The sequence below is a fragment of the Brachyistius frenatus genome, unplaced genomic scaffold, assembly GCF_029030835.1.
Source record: "Brachyistius frenatus isolate BFR_SWC_R1_liver_20210118 unplaced genomic scaffold, ASM2903083v1 Contig_8, whole genome shotgun sequence".
NCBI lineage: Eukaryota > Metazoa > Chordata > Actinopteri > Embiotocidae > Brachyistius > Brachyistius frenatus.
In genome coordinates, this window is record NW_027210607.1 from 2,138,532 (window position 1) to 2,157,500 (window position 18,969).

General features: G+C 41.7%; 1 protein-coding gene across 1 annotated transcript in view; it reads right to left on the bottom strand.

Annotated features, from left to right (window-relative positions):
- The window catches only part of ttc7a (tetratricopeptide repeat domain 7A), a 60,003-nt gene that overhangs the window by 21,371 nt on the left and 19,663 nt on the right, over positions 1-18,969 (bottom strand). Inside the window, exons 12-18 of the mRNA XM_069689860.1 lie at positions 14,780-14,897; positions 14,077-14,134; positions 13,002-13,074; positions 12,718-12,878; positions 3,757-3,873; positions 2,311-2,423; positions 1,576-1,710 (exon numbers count right to left, since the gene is read on the bottom strand). Of these exons, the coding sequence (XP_069545961.1) occupies positions 1,576-1,710; positions 2,311-2,423; positions 3,757-3,873; positions 12,718-12,878; positions 13,002-13,074; positions 14,077-14,134; positions 14,780-14,897 (775 nt within the window). The remainder of the gene's footprint in view (positions 1-1,575; positions 1,711-2,310; positions 2,424-3,756; positions 3,874-12,717; positions 12,879-13,001; positions 13,075-14,076; positions 14,135-14,779; positions 14,898-18,969) is intronic.

Here is an 18,969-nt window from a genome sequence, read left to right on the forward strand (position 1 = left end):
CTGAAGAATAACGAGGTCACATATCGTCTCCTCATATGCACCATATATCTCTTATTGTAATGACACTGGGTTCTCTATATGCAGCCAGATGAATATTCTTAGTTAATTTCTATGACTGCAGTGAAAAAATGTGTGCTCACATTGCACTAAGTGCATAAACAATGTGTAACTCCCCGGAGAGATCAGCGTTCAACTGAGTTTATAAGCAGGTCAGCAAACTGTCAGGCTGCATGGCTTTTACAGTCACATTTGTACAGCACTCTCTCATGAAAATGTGCCATCAGGAATTCTATTTATTTAGTTTTGATCAGGACTTCTTTTGTGAGGTCATTTCTAAAGTGGAGAGTGAGGTTTCCATCCCTAGTCAGGCCATTGTTGTAGAGATACATCTGACCATTGTATTTAACCATAGGTATATGTGGTCTAAGAATTGATCCTTGAGGAACACCACATGTGGTGCTCTGCTATCTATTACCACTGGACGGATCAGAAAACACGAGATGACACAAGACCAGGATGAACAAACTGTCTTTGGATTTAGTCATGGGCCTCAACATTAGATGTACCTATTCTCTCGATATTGTTTGTAGCATGTAGCAATATTGATCTGTCACAATGGTCCAGGCTGAAATATCAGGCAACAGTTGGATTAAGGATGGGCATTTCAAGCAAAGGTCCTATAGTCAAAATCCACTGTGAACTATTCAATTATTAATATTCTCCTTATGTTATTTAATGGCGGCTGGTGGACAGCTTTAAGGCATATTACAGCCACCTTCTGACCGCTACATATTGCAGCGATGCCCTTAAATTTCCTCTAGCACCGTTAGGACGTTGACATTTTTGGGCTTTGGGCCCTCAATAACAATTAAATCGATTGCTACAAATTTGGTACATATGTCCATACTCCCCTCAGGATGAACTATTGAGTTTAGTGCAATCTTCATTTTAATTTCTTCTATTATTTTGGTTCATAATCAGATACCGGAAAACCAATAAAACCAATAGCATCAGAGGTTCATTGGGCTTAGTGCTAATTAGCAAATGTCAGCATGCTAGAGTGCTAAACTATGATAATGAACATGTTAAACATAATACCTGATTATTTATACTTGATGTTAGCAGTGCCATTGCGAGTGTGTTTGAATGCTAACAATAACATTAATCTGAAAACACTTCTGTGCTGTCCTTGTTAGATACTTATTGTTTTAGTTTTTGAGATAAAAATTAAATAATTTAAAAGCTTTATTGTCTAAAATCTACATCTTGTCTATTTGATAATGGGATTCTTATTCATAAGGCTTAATAATGCTGGGAAACACAAAACCTTGGGATCTGATTACTGTCAATCTCCATTTCTATGGAAAGGTTTCTTCATAGTCATCTTTTTCTTGGCTTTAGGTCATTCAGTTCAGGAACACATTACAATTACATGGTAAGTGGCTGGCCCGGCTCCACAAACAGGAGTGAAAAGAGATTCCCTGTTGGCAGCCAGATTTTCAAATCTAATTTACTGAGAGATTCCAGGAACCTCGAGGTTATAAATTGTGACAGTCATGTGTGCCACTGTCATACCGGCCTGCAGCCAAATGCGTTCCAGGGTGGTCCAGATGTAGGTGGGTCCTTGGCGACGAGTGGAGCTGATGTCTGACACCTCGGACAGCGCCGCTTCCAAACGAGATACTGCAACTGAGGAAGGGTTCAGTGATCCTGGTGTAAGTGAAGGGACAAGAATAAACAACCATTAGAACTGAGAATTAATGCTCCTTTTAAAGAGATGGTAAGAAGCTAAATCCTGGGTGACGTAATGATTATACTTTGACATTATGAAAACATTTCAATTCAATTTAAATCCCTTAAAAAAATTTAAAGGTGGATGATGAAACACAAATTATTTAGTAATTTCAGGAGCAAACTGCAGTCATTCAAAACAAACATCCATTCTTTTAATTTCCAGAACATAAAGACATTTCCTGTAGCTGAATGGGAAGTGTGCAGATCCCTGATCCTGATGAGGACACAGGTGTAGAGGTGAGTCACATCACTGACATTTCAACAGCCCATCTGCTCCCCAAAACTGGGTTGCAGACAGGCAAACAGGGTTTTAATCCAAAATAGGTCAAAAGATGGGGGATTTAGACTGACCAACAAATTCACCTTTTTCACTGGTATTTACCCAACGCCAAAGAGAAAGGAGGATGTGTTTGACTTTAAATAATCAATTCAGCCTGTTGCAGTTCAAACATGCACAGTGGCAATGCTTTTTTTTTTTTTTTTTTTTAAGAATATTGAAGCTTTGAGAGAGCAGACCTGTGGAGGCGTCCTGGAAGTCAGGCAGGGTGAGATGGATGGAGAGCTTCCTGGCTCCGGGGCTGACCTCTGGCCTCTCAGCCATCGGTATACTGCTACTATCATCTGTCTCACTGTAACACACAGGACACATGCATGGACAGTGTGGCTGGAACAAGAGTTATTAACATGTTGTGTAGAATGCTGATTTAAGAAGACATTTTTTTGTCTGCTGAGTTATTCAGGCTCTATAAGGTTCCACCTGTGACTGAGTTTCAGGAGGAAGTCCATCTTAGATAAATAAAATTTAAAAAAATTCTTAACCTGTAAAAACTCTGAATCCCAAAACCTGCAGGCCAATTTTAAAGGACATGGTTTCTTAAAAAAAAAAAAAAAAAGAAAAAGAAAGACAATAAATTACAGCAGTTATTAAAGCCAGACATTGTAAAAATAATCACAGGATTTAAAAAAAATTCTGAAAGTCCTTGAACTGATCATGTGCACCAAACACTTCCTTCATGAAAAATAACCAAATCTCAACTTTACATTATTATTATTCTACATGTTTCATTTAAAAATGTGCCAAAAATGAACAGAAACTTTTCCCCTCCTCAGTGTTGGATTTTTACCATGAATTCAAATGCTAGGCAGCTTGCTAGTTAATGTTACTTAATTTGCTCAAATTCAGGTTTTTATCTAGTTGCTGATAAATTTAGTGACCTAATGCTAACTCGACCATGATCCCAGCTGAGTTTGTGTCTGTGCAGCCTGTGGCTCGTGTACTTGATGATGCGACTACATTCATTGGCAGTGCTGGCCCGACCTGGTCAGGCTTACAAGTAGAAGAAAATTTGGTTTCATAATAAACGACAAAAAGAGAAGAGCACTGAAGCAGAGAAAACTACACGAGTAACCAGATGGATACAATAGTTAAATATTCACTCTCAGTAAGATTTTAGGAATTGCATTTTAATTTCATATTTCTCAGTGAAAAACACATGTTTTTGTGCCTAAAAACAGACCTGAACCAAGTCTGCATCATCCTAACACCCTTAAAGATTGTTAAAAGATAAAGAAAGACTAACTTGTCAAACTTTAAAAAGAAAAATCCAAATTGCTTGTTTTACTTGCGATACTTTTTTTTTTCCAGCTGACCCCATTTAAAATGCAGTGCATTTAGAGTTCCTCTTATCACAAGAGACAATGGAGAACAGTATTGCAAATATAATGTTAAAAAAATGAACATCTTAAGAGATCACAGGTAGAACTTTATAATTCCATGCCAACAACAAAAATGCATTAGCACGCACACACACAATGGATATTCGATACAAAAGCAGAAAACGGGTCCCCTTCCAAGCTTCATGATGCCCAGCAGTACAAAAATGCTTGAGTGGCGAGGTATCGCGCATTGTGCAGTACATGATAAGAAAAGCAGCACAAACACACATCTCCTATTCACCTCACCTGGAGCGGCTGATGTCATAGCGGCTCTGCCAGCGTTGCAACATCTCCTCACAGGTCTGCAGGGCGGCAGCGGGGCCAAACAGGGCCTCCTCAAGCTTCACCTTTGTGAACAGCAAGCTGTACCAAGAAACACACACGCACATACACACATTACTCACTTTTGTTTAAACTGCCTGTTCATGTTTCATTACCACATCATGTGTTTATGTACCCATATTATACAGAAAAGTGGACCCAAAACAATTCAATTCAATTCAATTTTATTTATTGTAGCGCCAAATCACAACATAGGTTATTTCATGGCGCTTAACACGTTAAAGTCTTGACAGCAAGACTTTACAATATTATACAGAGAAACCCAACAATTCAACAATTCCCACAAAAGCTAGGAGGGAAAAAAAACCTCCTCCCTAAGGGAGAAAAACCTCCAGCGGAGGGAAAGAAAAACTCCCTCTTAACAAGAAGAAACCTCCGACAGAACCAAGCTCAGGGGTGGGCAGCCATCTGCATTGACCGGTTGGGGTGAGAGGAGAGCAGAGAGAGAAAAGGACAACATAGAGATAGAGGAGAAGAATTGTTGGTGGAGACGACAAGCACAGGGCAGAGACATGCATCTCCATGGTGGGACATCTGCAAAAGAAAGAAGAGAAACTACGCGAGCGAGGGAACTGAATTGAGACAACAGACAATAAGAAAAAACTATGGGAGAGAAAAAGATGGTGAGGTATGAGTCAGTTAAAGAGTAGGAGGAAAGAAAAGAAGCTCAGTGTGTAACGAGGTCCCCCAGCAGCCTCGGCCTATAACAGCATAACTAAGGGTTGGTTCAGGTCTACCTGAGCCAGCCCTAACTATAGGCGTTATCAAAAAGGAACGTTTTGAGTCTAATCTTAAAGCTAGAGAGGGTTTCTGCCTCTCGAACACAAACTGGGAGTTGGTTCCACAGGAGAGGAGCCTGAAAACTGAAGTTCTCTGCCTCCCATTCTACTTCTGTAAACTCTAGGAACCACAAGTAGACCAGCGTACTGAGAGAGAAGTGCTCTGCTAGGATTATATGGTTCTATAAGATCTCTAAGATATGATGGAGCCTGGTCATGTAGGGCTTTGTAAGTCATCAAGAGAATTTTAAATTCTATTCTTGATTTCACAGGAAGCCAGTGAAGAGAAGATAAAACTGGAGAAATATGATCTCTCTTGCTAAATCCCGTCAGCACTCTTGCTGCAGCATTTTGGATCAGCTGCAAGGTTTTTAATGAGTAATTTGGACATCCTAAAAACAAGGAATTACAATAATCTAGTCTAGAAGTAACAAATGCATGAATGAGTTTTTCTGCGTCACGCTGAGGAAGGATTTTCCTGATTTTATTAATATTACGTAGATGAAAGAAGGCAGTTCTGGAGATTTGCTTTATCTGGTGTCTAAAGGACAAATCATCATCAAAGATGACTCCAAGATTCCTCACAGTTTTGCTGGAGGCCAAGACAACGTCATCTAGAGTAACTAAGTGATTACAGAAAGAGTTTCTGAGGTGTTTAGGACCAAGTACAATAACTTCCGTTTTGTCTGAATTTAGAAGCAGGAAGTTTTTGGTCATCCAGGCCTTTATGTCTTTTAGACAGGCTTCAAGTTTTACTAACTGATTAGTTTCATCTGGTTTTACAGAAATATATAGCTGAGTGTCATCTGCATAACAATGGAAGTTAATGCAGTGCTTCCTGATGACATCTCCTAATGGAAGCATGTACAAAGTAAAAAAGTATTGGGCCTAACACTGAGCCTTGTGGAACTCCATAACTAACTATTGTTTGTCTGGAAGTCTCATTGTTGACATGGACAAACTGGAATCTATCTGATAAGTAAGATTTGAACCAGTCTAATGCGGTTCCTTTAATCCTTGTAACATCTTCTAATCTCTGTAATAAGATCGTATGATCAATCGTATCAAAAGCAGCACTGAGGTCCAGAAGAACAAGTAGCGAGATGAGTCCATTATCTGAGGCTAACAAAAGGTCGTTAGTAACTTTCACCAGAGCTGTTTCTGTGCTATGATGAGCTCTAAAGCCTGACTGAAAATCTTCAAACAGATCATTCCTTTGTAAATGATCAAAAAGTTGATTTGCAACAACTTTTTCAAGGATTTTAGAAATAAACGTCAGGTTGGAAATGGGTCTGTAGTTTCCGAAAACAACTGGATCAAGAGTCGGCTTTTTAAGTAAAGGTTTAATTACAGCCACTTTAAAAGCCTGTGGTACATAGCCGGTTACAATAGATAAGTTGATCTGATCTAGTGTCCACTGCTTTTTTACCCGTATGTATACAGAGTAAATTAACCTGAAGCAGTGTTTATTCAAACCTATTCCTATTATCACCGATCATATTAGCTATGGAACACATGTTCAAAGGAAATGTAGAAATCAAAGCAAGTAGGAAAAAACTATTGTAGATTTGCAAGAAAAAAAGGTCATAAACATGATTAAAAAAAAACAACAACAATAAATATGCATGCATGTGCACAGTCATGTGTGTGAGTGTGTTTGTATGTGTTTGAGCCCCTGCAGTATCTGGGTAAGCGCTCCGAACCCATCAACATCTCACAGATGTGGACTGATGCACACATGGATCAATAGAAACAGAGAGAGAGTAAAGATGTGTGTGTGTGTGTGTGTGTGTGTGTGTGTGTGTGTGTGTGTGTGTGTGTGTGTGTGTGTGTGTGTGTGTGTGTGTGTGTGTGTGTGTGTGTGTGCTGCGGTGTGTTGAGAAGTTGATGAGTAGAGGCCATAGAGTGTTTCCGCTCAGCCCTTTTAGTTGAAGACAACTGGTTAAGTGATGTGGGAGTCTCTGATGTGTTTTTGTGCGTGTGTCTCTGTAGTAATTGCCAGAAGGGGCTCACAGAGGATACAGTCTGTCATGGGCATCACTCATCCATGAGTTTGAGGAGAGAGAGAAGGAGAAAGAGGGAAAGAGATAGAGAGAGCGAGAGAGAGAGAGAGAGAGAGAGAGAGAGAGAGAGAGAGAGAGAGAGAGAGAGAGAGAGAGAGAGGGAAATTTAGAGAGAACATGGTGTTCGCCACATGTGACGCCTGCCTGCCTCGCTGTCCACTGCGTCCCTGTCGCTGAAGGCTCCTCCAATTATTCTGTGTTCTCCTGTCAGAGGGTGGAGGGGTGAGGTGGGGGTGGGAGGTGTGTGTGGGCGTGGGGTGGGGGTCGGGGGCAGAGGGAGAGAGAGAGAGAGAGAGAGAGAGAGTGGAAAGGAGAAAAGGAAGGAAGAAGAGATGGATGAAGTGATGGAGGGAGGGTGAGAATCGATAGCGGAGTGAGACGAGCTTGTGTCAGGGGAGAAAACTCTTGTTGAAATGTGCCTTGTTACTGACTCACGGGTCGGTGGACTGTTGGAGGAAGGGTGTGTGTGTGTGTGTGTGTGTGTGTGTGTGTGTGTGTGTGTGTGTGTGTGTGTGTGTGTGTGTGTGTGTGTGTGTGTTAAGAGGAGATGGAGGGATTTTTGAAATGAAAAAATGTAGAGTGTGTGTGTGTGTGTGGGAGGAAGGGGGTTGGATTTACTGACGTGCAGATGACAAGTGCTGCTGAGGGACACTGTGTTAAGGATACGCCTGCCAGTAGGAGCCCACCAGTGTGTGTGTGTGTGTGTGTGTGTGTGTGTGTGTGTGTGTGTGTGTGTGTGTGTGTGTGTGTGTGTGTGTGTGTGTGTGTGTGTGTGTGTGTGTGTGTGTGTGTGTATCTCTAGGCTCCCCATTACCAGTGTGACAAAGCGTTTAGTAGCATTGTGAGGTTGTAAACCCATCTGAGTGTTGAAATGTGACAAAGTGTGTGTGTGTGTGTGTGTGTGTGTGTGTGTGCGTGTGTGTGTGTGTGTGTGTGTGTGTGTGTGGGGGGGGTGGGTGTGTGTGTGTGTGTGTGTGTGGGTGTGTGTGTGTATGACAAAGTCCTGACTTTCTCTGTGAAACCTGAATGTACGACATGAAAAATATCCTCAAATGAGTTTACTGTTTATTCTTAAATAAAAGGTGGTATTCACATAATGGTGGAGTCTCAGACTTTTGTCTGTTCAACACAAATAATATTATTAAATTTACAAGTTCAAACAAACATGGGCCCCCTGGTAGAGCATAGAGCCACTGTGGGGGGCCATGGATGACCAAGGGGGCAGAATACTGAGCAGACCTACTGTAACATTGACTGAATGTGAATCATGGTGACATAAACAAAAGTGCTCTGATCTCACAAAAATACGATAAAATGCACTTAAACCTGCAGTTGAGAAAACCTGGAGCTTTTCTCTCCTCCTTTTAAAAAAACATACTATTAATTTATTTTTATCCATTCAAGTTAACAAAACTGGAAGTTAGTCGGCTCGGCCAGCCAACAAACCACTGGTTTTCTTCGGCCTTAAAGTTTGCTAACTCCATGAAGGAATGACCACTTGGTGTTTTCTTCGACTCAAAAGGAATGAATGATCAATGAAATGGCAATCTGAATTTATACAATGTAGGACCTTTAAAAACTCAGCAGACTGTGAAATACAAGGAGATTTACAGGGCGGTTCTATGCTAAATTAGAACTGTGTGGACTCATTTCAAAGAGACCATATGGGAATGTAACAGACGTTCATTTATATGTAAAAGACCCAAACTGTGGGATTAATACTTGTAAAATAAGGAATAAACGTCTCCTTCTAATATGAACCAGTTTTAAACAAAGCAGTTGAATTAAGTCGCGAATTTACACCACCACATCAAAATAAGGAAATATGAAACTGATCCAAGTCATCCAGGGATACAGTCTTTTCCACTTTGTTATTCATCGCTCAATCACAGACGGTGTTTTCCCTCGCAGCTCCAGAAAATGATAGATTTCATCAAGATTACAACACTCAAAACTACACGTCGGATTACAAAGGCTGTCATTTCCTGCCTCCTGGGAATGAGGCCGGTGTGTGCGGAGTGTGGTGTTTGAGGACGGCAGGCAGCGAGTAGAGTAGCTGAGAGTAAACGCTCGGTGGTGGCCGGCTAAGAGCGGAGAGTGCCAGCGTAAACGCCATATAAAAATAGCTAATAATGTTCCCTTGAAAAAGTGGTACATCTACAGTATTACTCATTCTGCCCTCCCACAGATCAGAGTGTGTATTCTCCACGGGCACATGGATGCATGCACACACACAAGTGCACACGTGCACCATGCTCAGAAGTATGTATGCGATTATATATACACACACACATGTATATAAAGCGCATGCATAGAGATTAACACACACAGGCCTGTGCAGACATGCTCGCTCTGTGTAGCAGAGCATACAGCAAGTCAGGCATGCATGGGTAGGCTAATACACACGTGTGCACATGCACACTCCAACATACTTGCTCGTGCTGCAACATCCCATTAGATGAATGCAGAATCAAAGGCTGAGATTAATCATTCTCTTTAGCACAAACTGGGAGACCACAATCAGTCTCTCCCCTCCCTCTTTTCCTCTCTCACTCTCTCTAACACACTCACACACACCCCCACCCCGTCCCGCACTCTCTTGCCTCAGCTCTCTCAATCTGTAGCAGAATCCCATTTCACACTGAAATGCATGCCTGTTTACTGGGTGATTAAAATTTCAAAGAAAAGGAAGAAATGGAGACAGAGAGATCCAAACAAAAAAAGTGAGAGGCAAAGAAAGAAAGAAAGAAACAGAGAAGGACAGAGAGAGAGAAAGGCAGAAGCCGGGGGTAGAGGATGTGGGAGAAAAAGGAAGGAAGGGAGAAATTCGGTATGCTACAACGAGCTGACAGTATGCTGTGGTGCAGAGAGGCAGCGGCTAACAAGAATCACACACATGCATGCACACACGCAGCGACACACAAACATGCATGTGCGAGTTTACGATCTTGTGCACGCGTTCATATCCCCCAAATACACAAATACACACAAACACACAATCGCGGAATGCCCAGCACCATGCCCGATATTAGCTTTGATCTCTGATGCTTGCTCACATATTCAAAGCAAATGATATTCAATGAGCCTGTAACTGAGAAAGCACCTCCTTTCACTATCTCTCTCTCTTTCTCCCTACCTACCTCTCTGTCCATCTATCTGTCCTTCTCTGACTCTGAGGTCTGTAGCTCGGACTCAGCTAAGCACTGACTGAACTAATACTGTATATTCGGACTGGATTTCAATCCATTTCAGTTGGGAAAATAGGTTGGGTTTAGATACATATTTGACACTTAATCTGTATCGGCACTCAACATTAAATGGCTTGAATAATGTTAGCACAAATTTAAAGTTGTGTTTCTGCTCACTGACTGAACTGTCACTCTGCTTTTGGTTCTGTTTTTGGTCTCCACCAACTCCCCAAGGGAAATATGCGTCTCTTTAGCCGCTAAACGCTCCGGGACCTGTATGTGTACCAGCTAGTTGCAAACTCAGTCAAAAAGGTAAAGGCTTTTTTTTTTTTTTTTTTTTTTTAATATAACAGGACTTTAATCTAAAAAAAAAAAAAAAAAAAAACAGCTGCCTATTTTGACTGAGAACAGGTTCATTGGAGTGATAAGAGGGGACAAAATAAATCGTTGATCAAGTATCTTATGTTACGCTAAAACACTTTGTGTAACTGAAGGGCACCGCAGAACCAGGTGATAACTCTCTGTGGGTTTGTCAATAGGAGTGAGCACTTTGAAATAGTCACTTGATATAATGTAATATCAAAATACTCATCAGTGCACTGCTCATAACATTGTGATTTACTGTGCTATCCATTTATCAGTGTGTTGGCTAACTAACGCTCATTAGGAGCAGTACTGTTTATTTATTTCATTATGGATAGGCTGGTATAGCAGCAGACTACACCATTCTTTTATCACACTGCCTCAGTCAAACCAGAACTCTCTCACATTCATGTTTGATGACAAATGTATATTAATGAATGCATGAGGTTTTTAAGTTTCTGGTCTCAAGTCAGGTTTGAGTGAACAGAGCCATGTCTGTGCAGAGATCTCTTCTTTATGTCTCTCTCTCCATCGATATGTTGGTCCAGTTCAAATATATTTAACTGATATGACAGTAAAATATTACTATTATATCAATAAAGCTTCCAGGTAATTATGCAGTTAATAAACCTCCAGCAACAATTCATCTCTCAGCTGTTCCATTCAGCAAACTCCCAACACATAGATTTGTATATCTCTCTTTCTGTCTCTCTGACTCAACGTCTCTCATAACAACAGTTTGGAAACAACAACTGATGCTGCCTGCTCTACCCATATGACCTCATGGTTACCGGGGCGATGGGGATTCCTGGCGCAGAGAGAGCTGTGATTGGCTGAGCCCGGAAAAGAGCTCTTAAATGGGTCAAAGCAGTCAAGTGTCTCTACGGAGGAGGTGTGTGTGTGTGTGTGTGTGTGTGTGTGTGTGTGTGTGTGTGTGTGTGTGTGTGTGTGTGTGTGTGTGTGTGTGTGTGTGTGTGTGTGTGTGTGTGTGTGTGTGTCTAATTGTGCATCTAGACAGAAAGAGAACAGATTTCATCTTCCGACTGTACATACAGTACTGATCGGTAAAGCTTGTGTAATTATAAAGCCATCATCTTTATGGCTGCCACCCACTCTATCTCTGTGTTTTCTTCTCCCTGTCAGGCTCTTGTGTCCTTCCTTCCCTTCGTTGTTTCAACGATTTTCTTGTTTTTCTGCATTTCCTCTCCCTCCTGATGTATGGATGCAACCCATCTGTCTGTGCTGGGACCGTGGAGGCCAACACTGACCCCAAATGGCTGTGTTATGAAATGCTTTACTGGGCTTTGAAAAACAGAATTAAAAAAAAAAAAAAAAACATCAGAAAGATGATGCATGTTGCATCATCATTCTGATGTTTCATATTATCGCTAGTGGGAAATAATTGGCTTTGATGGTTCATGTTGTCTACGTCTGATACAATACAATTTCCTCCTCAGGTAATGAGCATGTTTCTAGTGTTTTCAATCCGAACATCTGAACAGACTCATCCCTGTGAACAGAGAAATGGGCTCCTACTGCTGCTGACCTGCTTCAAATAAGTTCATTTCAAGCTTGATTCTAGTCTAAAATGTTGGTGAAATATAACTTGCTTCGTTGGGTAGGTATTTTGCGAACGTCTAAATGATACATAGCCATTTAATCCATTAACTCTGATACATCAGATTTAAGAACATAATATTTTGTGATAATTATAACAGGAAACATGTACGTATTTCTTCAACCTAATTAGATATAATTTCGCTAAAAGGTCAACTAGTGGATGCATGGTTACACGTACCAACCCCAAACTAAAAGGTCACAAGTTCAAGCCATAAACCTGTGGCGTATCCTTTCGAGTTACTAAATCTCAACCAGCACAAAATTATAAAGTTCAAGTTTGTTTTTATGTGTTTTATTTAACCTGCTTAATGTAGCAGACGTTATGTGTTAGGACATCTCAGTTCTGTCAGTAAATCAGGACTCTGGCTTGGGTCAGCGCTGCAGTGTTAAAAGGGTAAGGGTGTATGAGGGGCATAGGTACCGCAATGCAGGCTTCCACTCCGGCACGTCTAAATAAGGCGTCAAGTGTGTGCGTGTGTGTGTGTGTGTGTGTGTGTGTGTGTGTGTGTGTGTGTGTGTGTGTGTGTGTGTGTGTGTGTGTGTGTGTGTGTGTGTGTGTGTGTGTGTGTGTGTGTGTGTGTGTGTGTGTGTGTGTTTGTGTGAGCTTGGCCTCCAACATAGTGGAACTGAGACACCCTATCCCCACGGAGAGGACCGGTGCTAGAACGGGGCCTCGCTGCACCACTCACTGGAGCTACTCTTACTCACACACACAGACACACACACACTCACTCACACTTTGAAAAAACACCCTACAAAGTCTTCTAAGTACAGCGATCGATTCAATTCACCAACACTCTCCACCAACATTTTCTGTTGCGCATGTGAGTGGGATGGTGTTGTGGGCTTTACTTGAAGTTGTCGGGGTGCTGGCTGAGGGCCAGGCCCAGGGTGTCCAGGGCATGACGGTGGTGTTTCTGAGCACTCAGCAGTAGGCTCAGCAGGTGGAGGGAGTGTAAGTCATCCCCACGGAGCGATAAAGCTGCCTGCAGGGGCTCCATCGCTGCAGATACCTGCCAGAGAGTTACACACCCATTTTCAGGAATAACTTACAATCTGCTGTGTTTTTGATGAATGATGTTTGCTTTTGATGAGAAACAAAAACTACAATATCTCTCTTATTTGTTCGCTCATACCTGGCGTACAAGGGCCAGCTGGAGAGCCATGTACATAGCAATCTGAGTATCCTGGGGATCTAATGAAAGAGCTCTGTGGAGGAAAGACAGATAGTCCTTCATATAGTGCCAGAATAGGTTATAGTGATAGAATAGAAAACTTTTTGGATTGCTGTCTGTGTCATAAACTGAGAAATCCTCAATACCAGAGGGATAACATAATGGAAAAACAAGTTGTGTTTGATTCACTTTTTTGGATTAAAGAACTCAACAGCAGCAATGAGGCTGCAATGCAATCGAAGGCACACAGGTGCTTTGCACTAAAGGCAAATGTCAGCACACTTGCATGCTTACATTACAAAAACATGGACAAGCTGATGTTTAGTAGGTGTTTATCATGTTCACCATCTTAGTTTAACATGTTAGCAGTTAATATTTGCTAATTAGCACGAAACACAAAGCAGAGCTGAGGCTCAATGTGATCAGATTCAACCTGGTATCATGGCAAAGCGTGAAATAGTCACGCGGTCCACTACTGTAAAACTTGAGATAGCCACGCTTTGCGCTGTCTTGGTGTGAATGTTTCACATTTTCCTCTACTCGTAGTCTACAGTTGTGTTAAACGAAAAATAAAAACGGTTGTGGTTAGGACAAAGAACATGCTGGGGTTTGGAAACTAAAAACAACTCAAGAAAAACTGTGTTGTAAAACTTACGTTGGATTCGAACTTCATTGTCTTGCATGGCATGACTAATGCCACCAAGACACCCCTCCTGTCTTTTAATACTGCCCCAAAAAAATATTTTGGACTTGGTGTCAAAACCTCCAAACCTTGCAGATTCTTTGTTACATGATTCCATGTCACATGACAATTATCTGTGTGTAAGTGTCACGCTTACAAAACATGTAACTTTCACGCCTAAACTGGGTTGTCAAATTTGTTCCTCAACCAAAGTACTGGACTGAAATTACAGTATTGATGGTAGGTGTGAGTCGTTTTGTAGTTACCTGGTTCTCTAATAGTTAGGAGATCGCTAGCAAGGCTGAAAAATAAAATGATACATATGTGTTGAATATGAGAAAAACTGAGACCTACTTGTTCAAAGCTTGGAGTGCTTTTTTGTTGAATTGATTCCGATCTGCTTTCAGAGTCGCTGCAGAGAGGGCAAGATCAAGCTCAGATCAATTTGAGCTTTTTCATATTTTTAACAATAAACAGTAGTTTTAGATACAAGCATCACAAGTTCAACAAATCGTTACATCTTGAAGGTGAAATACAACTGCTCATTTGTCGTTTTCAACACCACCCTTATGACTCATATTTTCCACCACACAGGATCTGTCTAACTGATAAGGAGCATTTAGAGGTAAAAGAAACACTTTGACATTTTCAGAAATTTGGATAAATTATTAAAATGCTGGATTGAGAAGGTCTCACTGTCATGTCTGCAACACTTTACATCTTGTGTGTTTCCTCCATACACAAATCACGGGCAGGCCATGATGAGTTGGCTCATAACTTAAACAAGAGAGTGATTTTCTTCTCATGAAATATTCAGAGACAAAGTAATTAAGTGTTTCCCTAATGGTTCAACTTGCTCCTGTGTTAATCCTGGGAAAGTAAGTGTGATAGAAAGAATGTAGTCATAGTTTAAAGAAACCAGTGGAAACAGGATTTAAACTGTGTCCTCTTTCCGTCAAGTCTCCGACCCAATCATCGTCCAAGACGACCAATGCTTGTTTTTCTTGAGAGGATATCCTGAGTGTACTCGTCTACTTGTAGGTTTGTGTATCCTCACCTTCGGCTGCCTGCAGACTGCAGGAGAGACCTAGAGCCAGGTAAGCCCTGGGCAGAAATTCTCCCGCTTCCTCCCCCATAGACACAACGCTCTGGGCCAGGACCTCTGCCTCCTCGAACTGGACACAAATACACATAAACACATAATTAGACTCTGACGGACGTTTAATTGTACATGCAGTAGTGAGCAAAAGTAAGGTGAGGGTGATTTAAAAAATAATGCCACGAATAGTTATAGATAAAGTTATACAAAATGCAGAAAAGAAAGAGAAGAAAACCAAATTCAAATCCACATTTGGTTTGAGTACCCTTTGCTTTTAAAACAGCAGCCGTTCTCTTCGGCATACTTGTTTTTACATAGTTTTTAAAGGTCCTTGACAGGTCGGTTGCAGAAGTTGCCAACGCCTCTCTGTGGATATATCTCAGTGTCTCATCATGTAATCCAGACCGACTCCATGATGTTGACTTCATGGCTCTGTAAAGGTCGGTAACATCTGACTCAGTTGACTCCTTGTTATCTCGGTGGGTGAAGACGCTTCTTTGTGACCCTTGCTTTATGTTTGGGGTCGATCAGACGCCTCTTGGTGAGTGTGGTGGATAAGAAAAAAAACATCTGACGAGCCTCACATTTTCGAACTGTACTGTACTCCATTAAACTATTCCGCTGTCACACACAAATCCAGTTACATCATGAACCCATTAACCTATAAAGAATATCTGAGGCCGCATAGTAATGTGAGCAGAGCACCAGAACTCGGTGGCACTGTGCGGTGAATGTGGCGGAGGTGCAGCAGGGAATGGAGTATTGCCGGCTGAGCCTGGTGTGAGTGCAGTGTGAAGACAGTCCAAACAGATTCAGCTGAAGGACAGCACAGAGTTTGCTGAAGGACACGTCTCTCTCTCTCACACACACACACACACACACACACACACACACACACACACACACACACACACACACACACACACACACACACACACACACACACACACACACACACACACACACACACTCGCCCACACACGCAGCAGTAGACTGCAGGCGGTGCGCGGCTGAGCCGAGCCGAGGAGAAAGTGTGTCACTCCGTGTGAGGTATGGCTGGTGGCGTGCGGGCAGGTGGGTAGGTGGGCATAGGGGGGGTAATGCCTTTGACGACACGCCAGCACAACAGCAAGCCAACTGCTCTGACACCCTCCCTCCCCCTTCATCTCCTCCTCCTCCTCCCTTCATCCTCCTCTGTTCTCTCCGTGTCTCTTTCTCTGAATCCAGTCCTTGCGAGTTCAAAGCCTGCACACAATAGCCAGTCATTTAAACACACCGCCCGTCCATGCATATCTTAGAGGAGGATTAAGTTTGGTGTTTTTTCTTCCTCCCCTTGAAGGGTGTGAAAGAAGAGCATGTCGCTGTTGTCGGGTGAAAACCTCACATCTGCATAACTGCTCTTCAGGAATTTACAAAAGCAGCTTTGCTTTTAGATCGCCAATCATGCAGTTTGTGGTGAAGTCAAGGGTTCATATGCCTGAGACCTCTACGACAGACGGGAGAATATGAATACATTATTTTTGGTCTGCTCTGGGGGCTCATGGGATGATGTCAACAGCAAAAACAAAACAACATGTTGCTAGCCAGATAACAGTCCAGACTGTCCAGTGGAGCTGATGGTGGATAACGGTGGCCCATTTATGTAATACCACACTGTACTATGGCCATAGTGTCCCATTGTGATTAAGGCTGTAAGCTCCTTAGTGTCTCCAGCCTGCCATGATCTCCAGCCACTGACAGATGTGCTCTCTCCATTCGCCCCTGTTAGCTCCTCTTTCTAATCTCTGACCCCCTTCTCTTTCTCCCTCTCTGTGTCTAACTCTCCTGCCACACTAAACACTGTTGATGTCACTTTCTCCCTCCTGCCCCAAACATAAACAGCAGGCGTATCCAAGCTGGCCGGGGTTCACAGTGATTACCGTCTGCCTGAGTGACCCGTGTCAATCCCAAAACATTACGCACAGTTATGCAGACTTCCAATGGACTGACCCTTTACTTCCAAACAGGGCACACATTTACTCTACATATCCTATAAGCCTCCATGCACTACACACTCCACACACTGACACAACTTCACCTTTTTACTTTCCCATCTTATAACAGAAGCTGAGGAGGCTAAATGAAAATGAACATGAAATACCACTACGTTCCCATGCACGTGCATTTGTAAAATAGTATTAGTTCCAGATGGAGCTGCTACTACATCTGTAATCCTGTGAAATATGAACCTTCACATATTCAGCTGAAGGCAACAGTTCATGTATCCCCAGGAAAATTAATTATTGTATTCATTTTGAAATGAAAAGCAGTAAATACAAAACAAATAGGCATGAAGAATTTGTCTTTCTTCAAATGTTAATGTATTATCATTTTTCATTACTTTATAAGATAATAGAATATTATATAGCCTCAGCATTTATTGTCTCATTAATTGACTTGTTAGGAAGATAGATTTAATTTAGGAGTTGTGGAGCTAAAAACATTTCCAAAGCTGATCAGTTCTCTGACTCATCAAACCTTTTGGTAACACTCAACAACCAGCTGACTGAGGATCTGTAACTGTCGGTAACTGACGCCTGCAACACAGCAGAAGGCTATAAAAAGATATCAAAGTGCTTCCAGCTTACAATTCCCACTTCCTGAAAAGTCATTAAGAAATAGCGGTTAAGGGCAACAGTGGAAGTCAGGACAAGATGTAGATGAGTAAAACTGCACTTCTGCGGGAGATAGAGGCAAAGCAAAACCTAAGGAAGGTGTAGCAGACACACACAAGACTGGTGTATGAACAAGAAACACAAGCTGAAGCTTTGGAGCAGTCTCCTGACTTGAATATTAGTGGGAAAATCTTAAGTATGATGTGGGTGAAGATAAAGACTAGAAAGACTCTTGGCTGGCAACAAAAAGTGTTCGTAAGCTTTAATATTTGTCAAAGAGGAGGTTCCTGTCTGCTGTACTGTCCTGGCAGGGAAACTTCTGCCAACTTTTTAATTACTTTTTTCTTCAGTTTTCAAAGAATGAAATATAAACTAAACGTGCATTAATATTTGTTTTGAGCTGGGGCTGTATTTACTTTCACTTCAAAAGTCAGAAAAATATGGCATTTGCTAAACTTGTGCATACTGTATTGCAGTTACTGGCTTTTTGACAAGTCCAGATTCTGTTGACACTGACTGAATGATTACTTTACATTGTGTCAGCAATGATTTTGCCCTCAGAGGATTTCATTCAAATGAGCACAAAGCAGTAAAACTAAACTGTATTTATCAAGAAACAAGAGTCCTCAGCCATGCTAGCTGCTCTTTACTTTCAGCTAAATGCTCACAGCAGGCATGTGAAAGAAAGATGAATTAATAGTGGGGGATTAAATGAAGAATTTCAGCAGAATAGATATGCAGGGCTGTTATTTATCCACCTTTTTGACTTGCATAACAAAGAAGCTACATTATGAACTAAAACATTATGATCATTGACCACATTGAATATCTTATAACAAAGATGCATGTCAGAGTCTGGGATAGATCAAATGGGAGAAATAGACAGGTGTAAAGACCTGAGGGACCTAAGGGCCATATCATTATGACCTGACAACTGGGCTGGAACAGAGGCTTGTGAGGTGCTACGGGTCAGCAGTGGTGAAAACACATCGACAGTGGTCCCAGGAGAGAGAAACCGACAACAGGAGTGTTACGCTGGTACATGTCTGAGCTGAACTTATAGGACAAAGAGGATCTGCTGCATGTCATGGTGCCAAATACCACAGGGCACTTTTAGAGGTCTTACAGAGTTCATGCTTCGGGAGGTCGGAGCTGCAGAGGCACACAAAGGACCAACAGCATGTACTCTACTCATTCTCTGATTCACTAATAGATCTGAACATCTTATGAGTGTTTTATTTATCTCCTACGTGGGGAACTATCGATGCAAATATGAGCTACTGTATCTACTATCTAAAAGAGGAGTTAGTAAGAACAGGAGAAGCTACCACACAAAACAGAAAAGGAAAACAGCTCCACCTACACAAACTCATTGATACAACATTTAAGCAGCAACAAGCATCTCTGGGAAATGCAGTGCAAAAACATCACGGCAAAAGAGATATATTTTAATTATTATACAGTAACTACTTCAGGCACACAGGCTTGACCCTC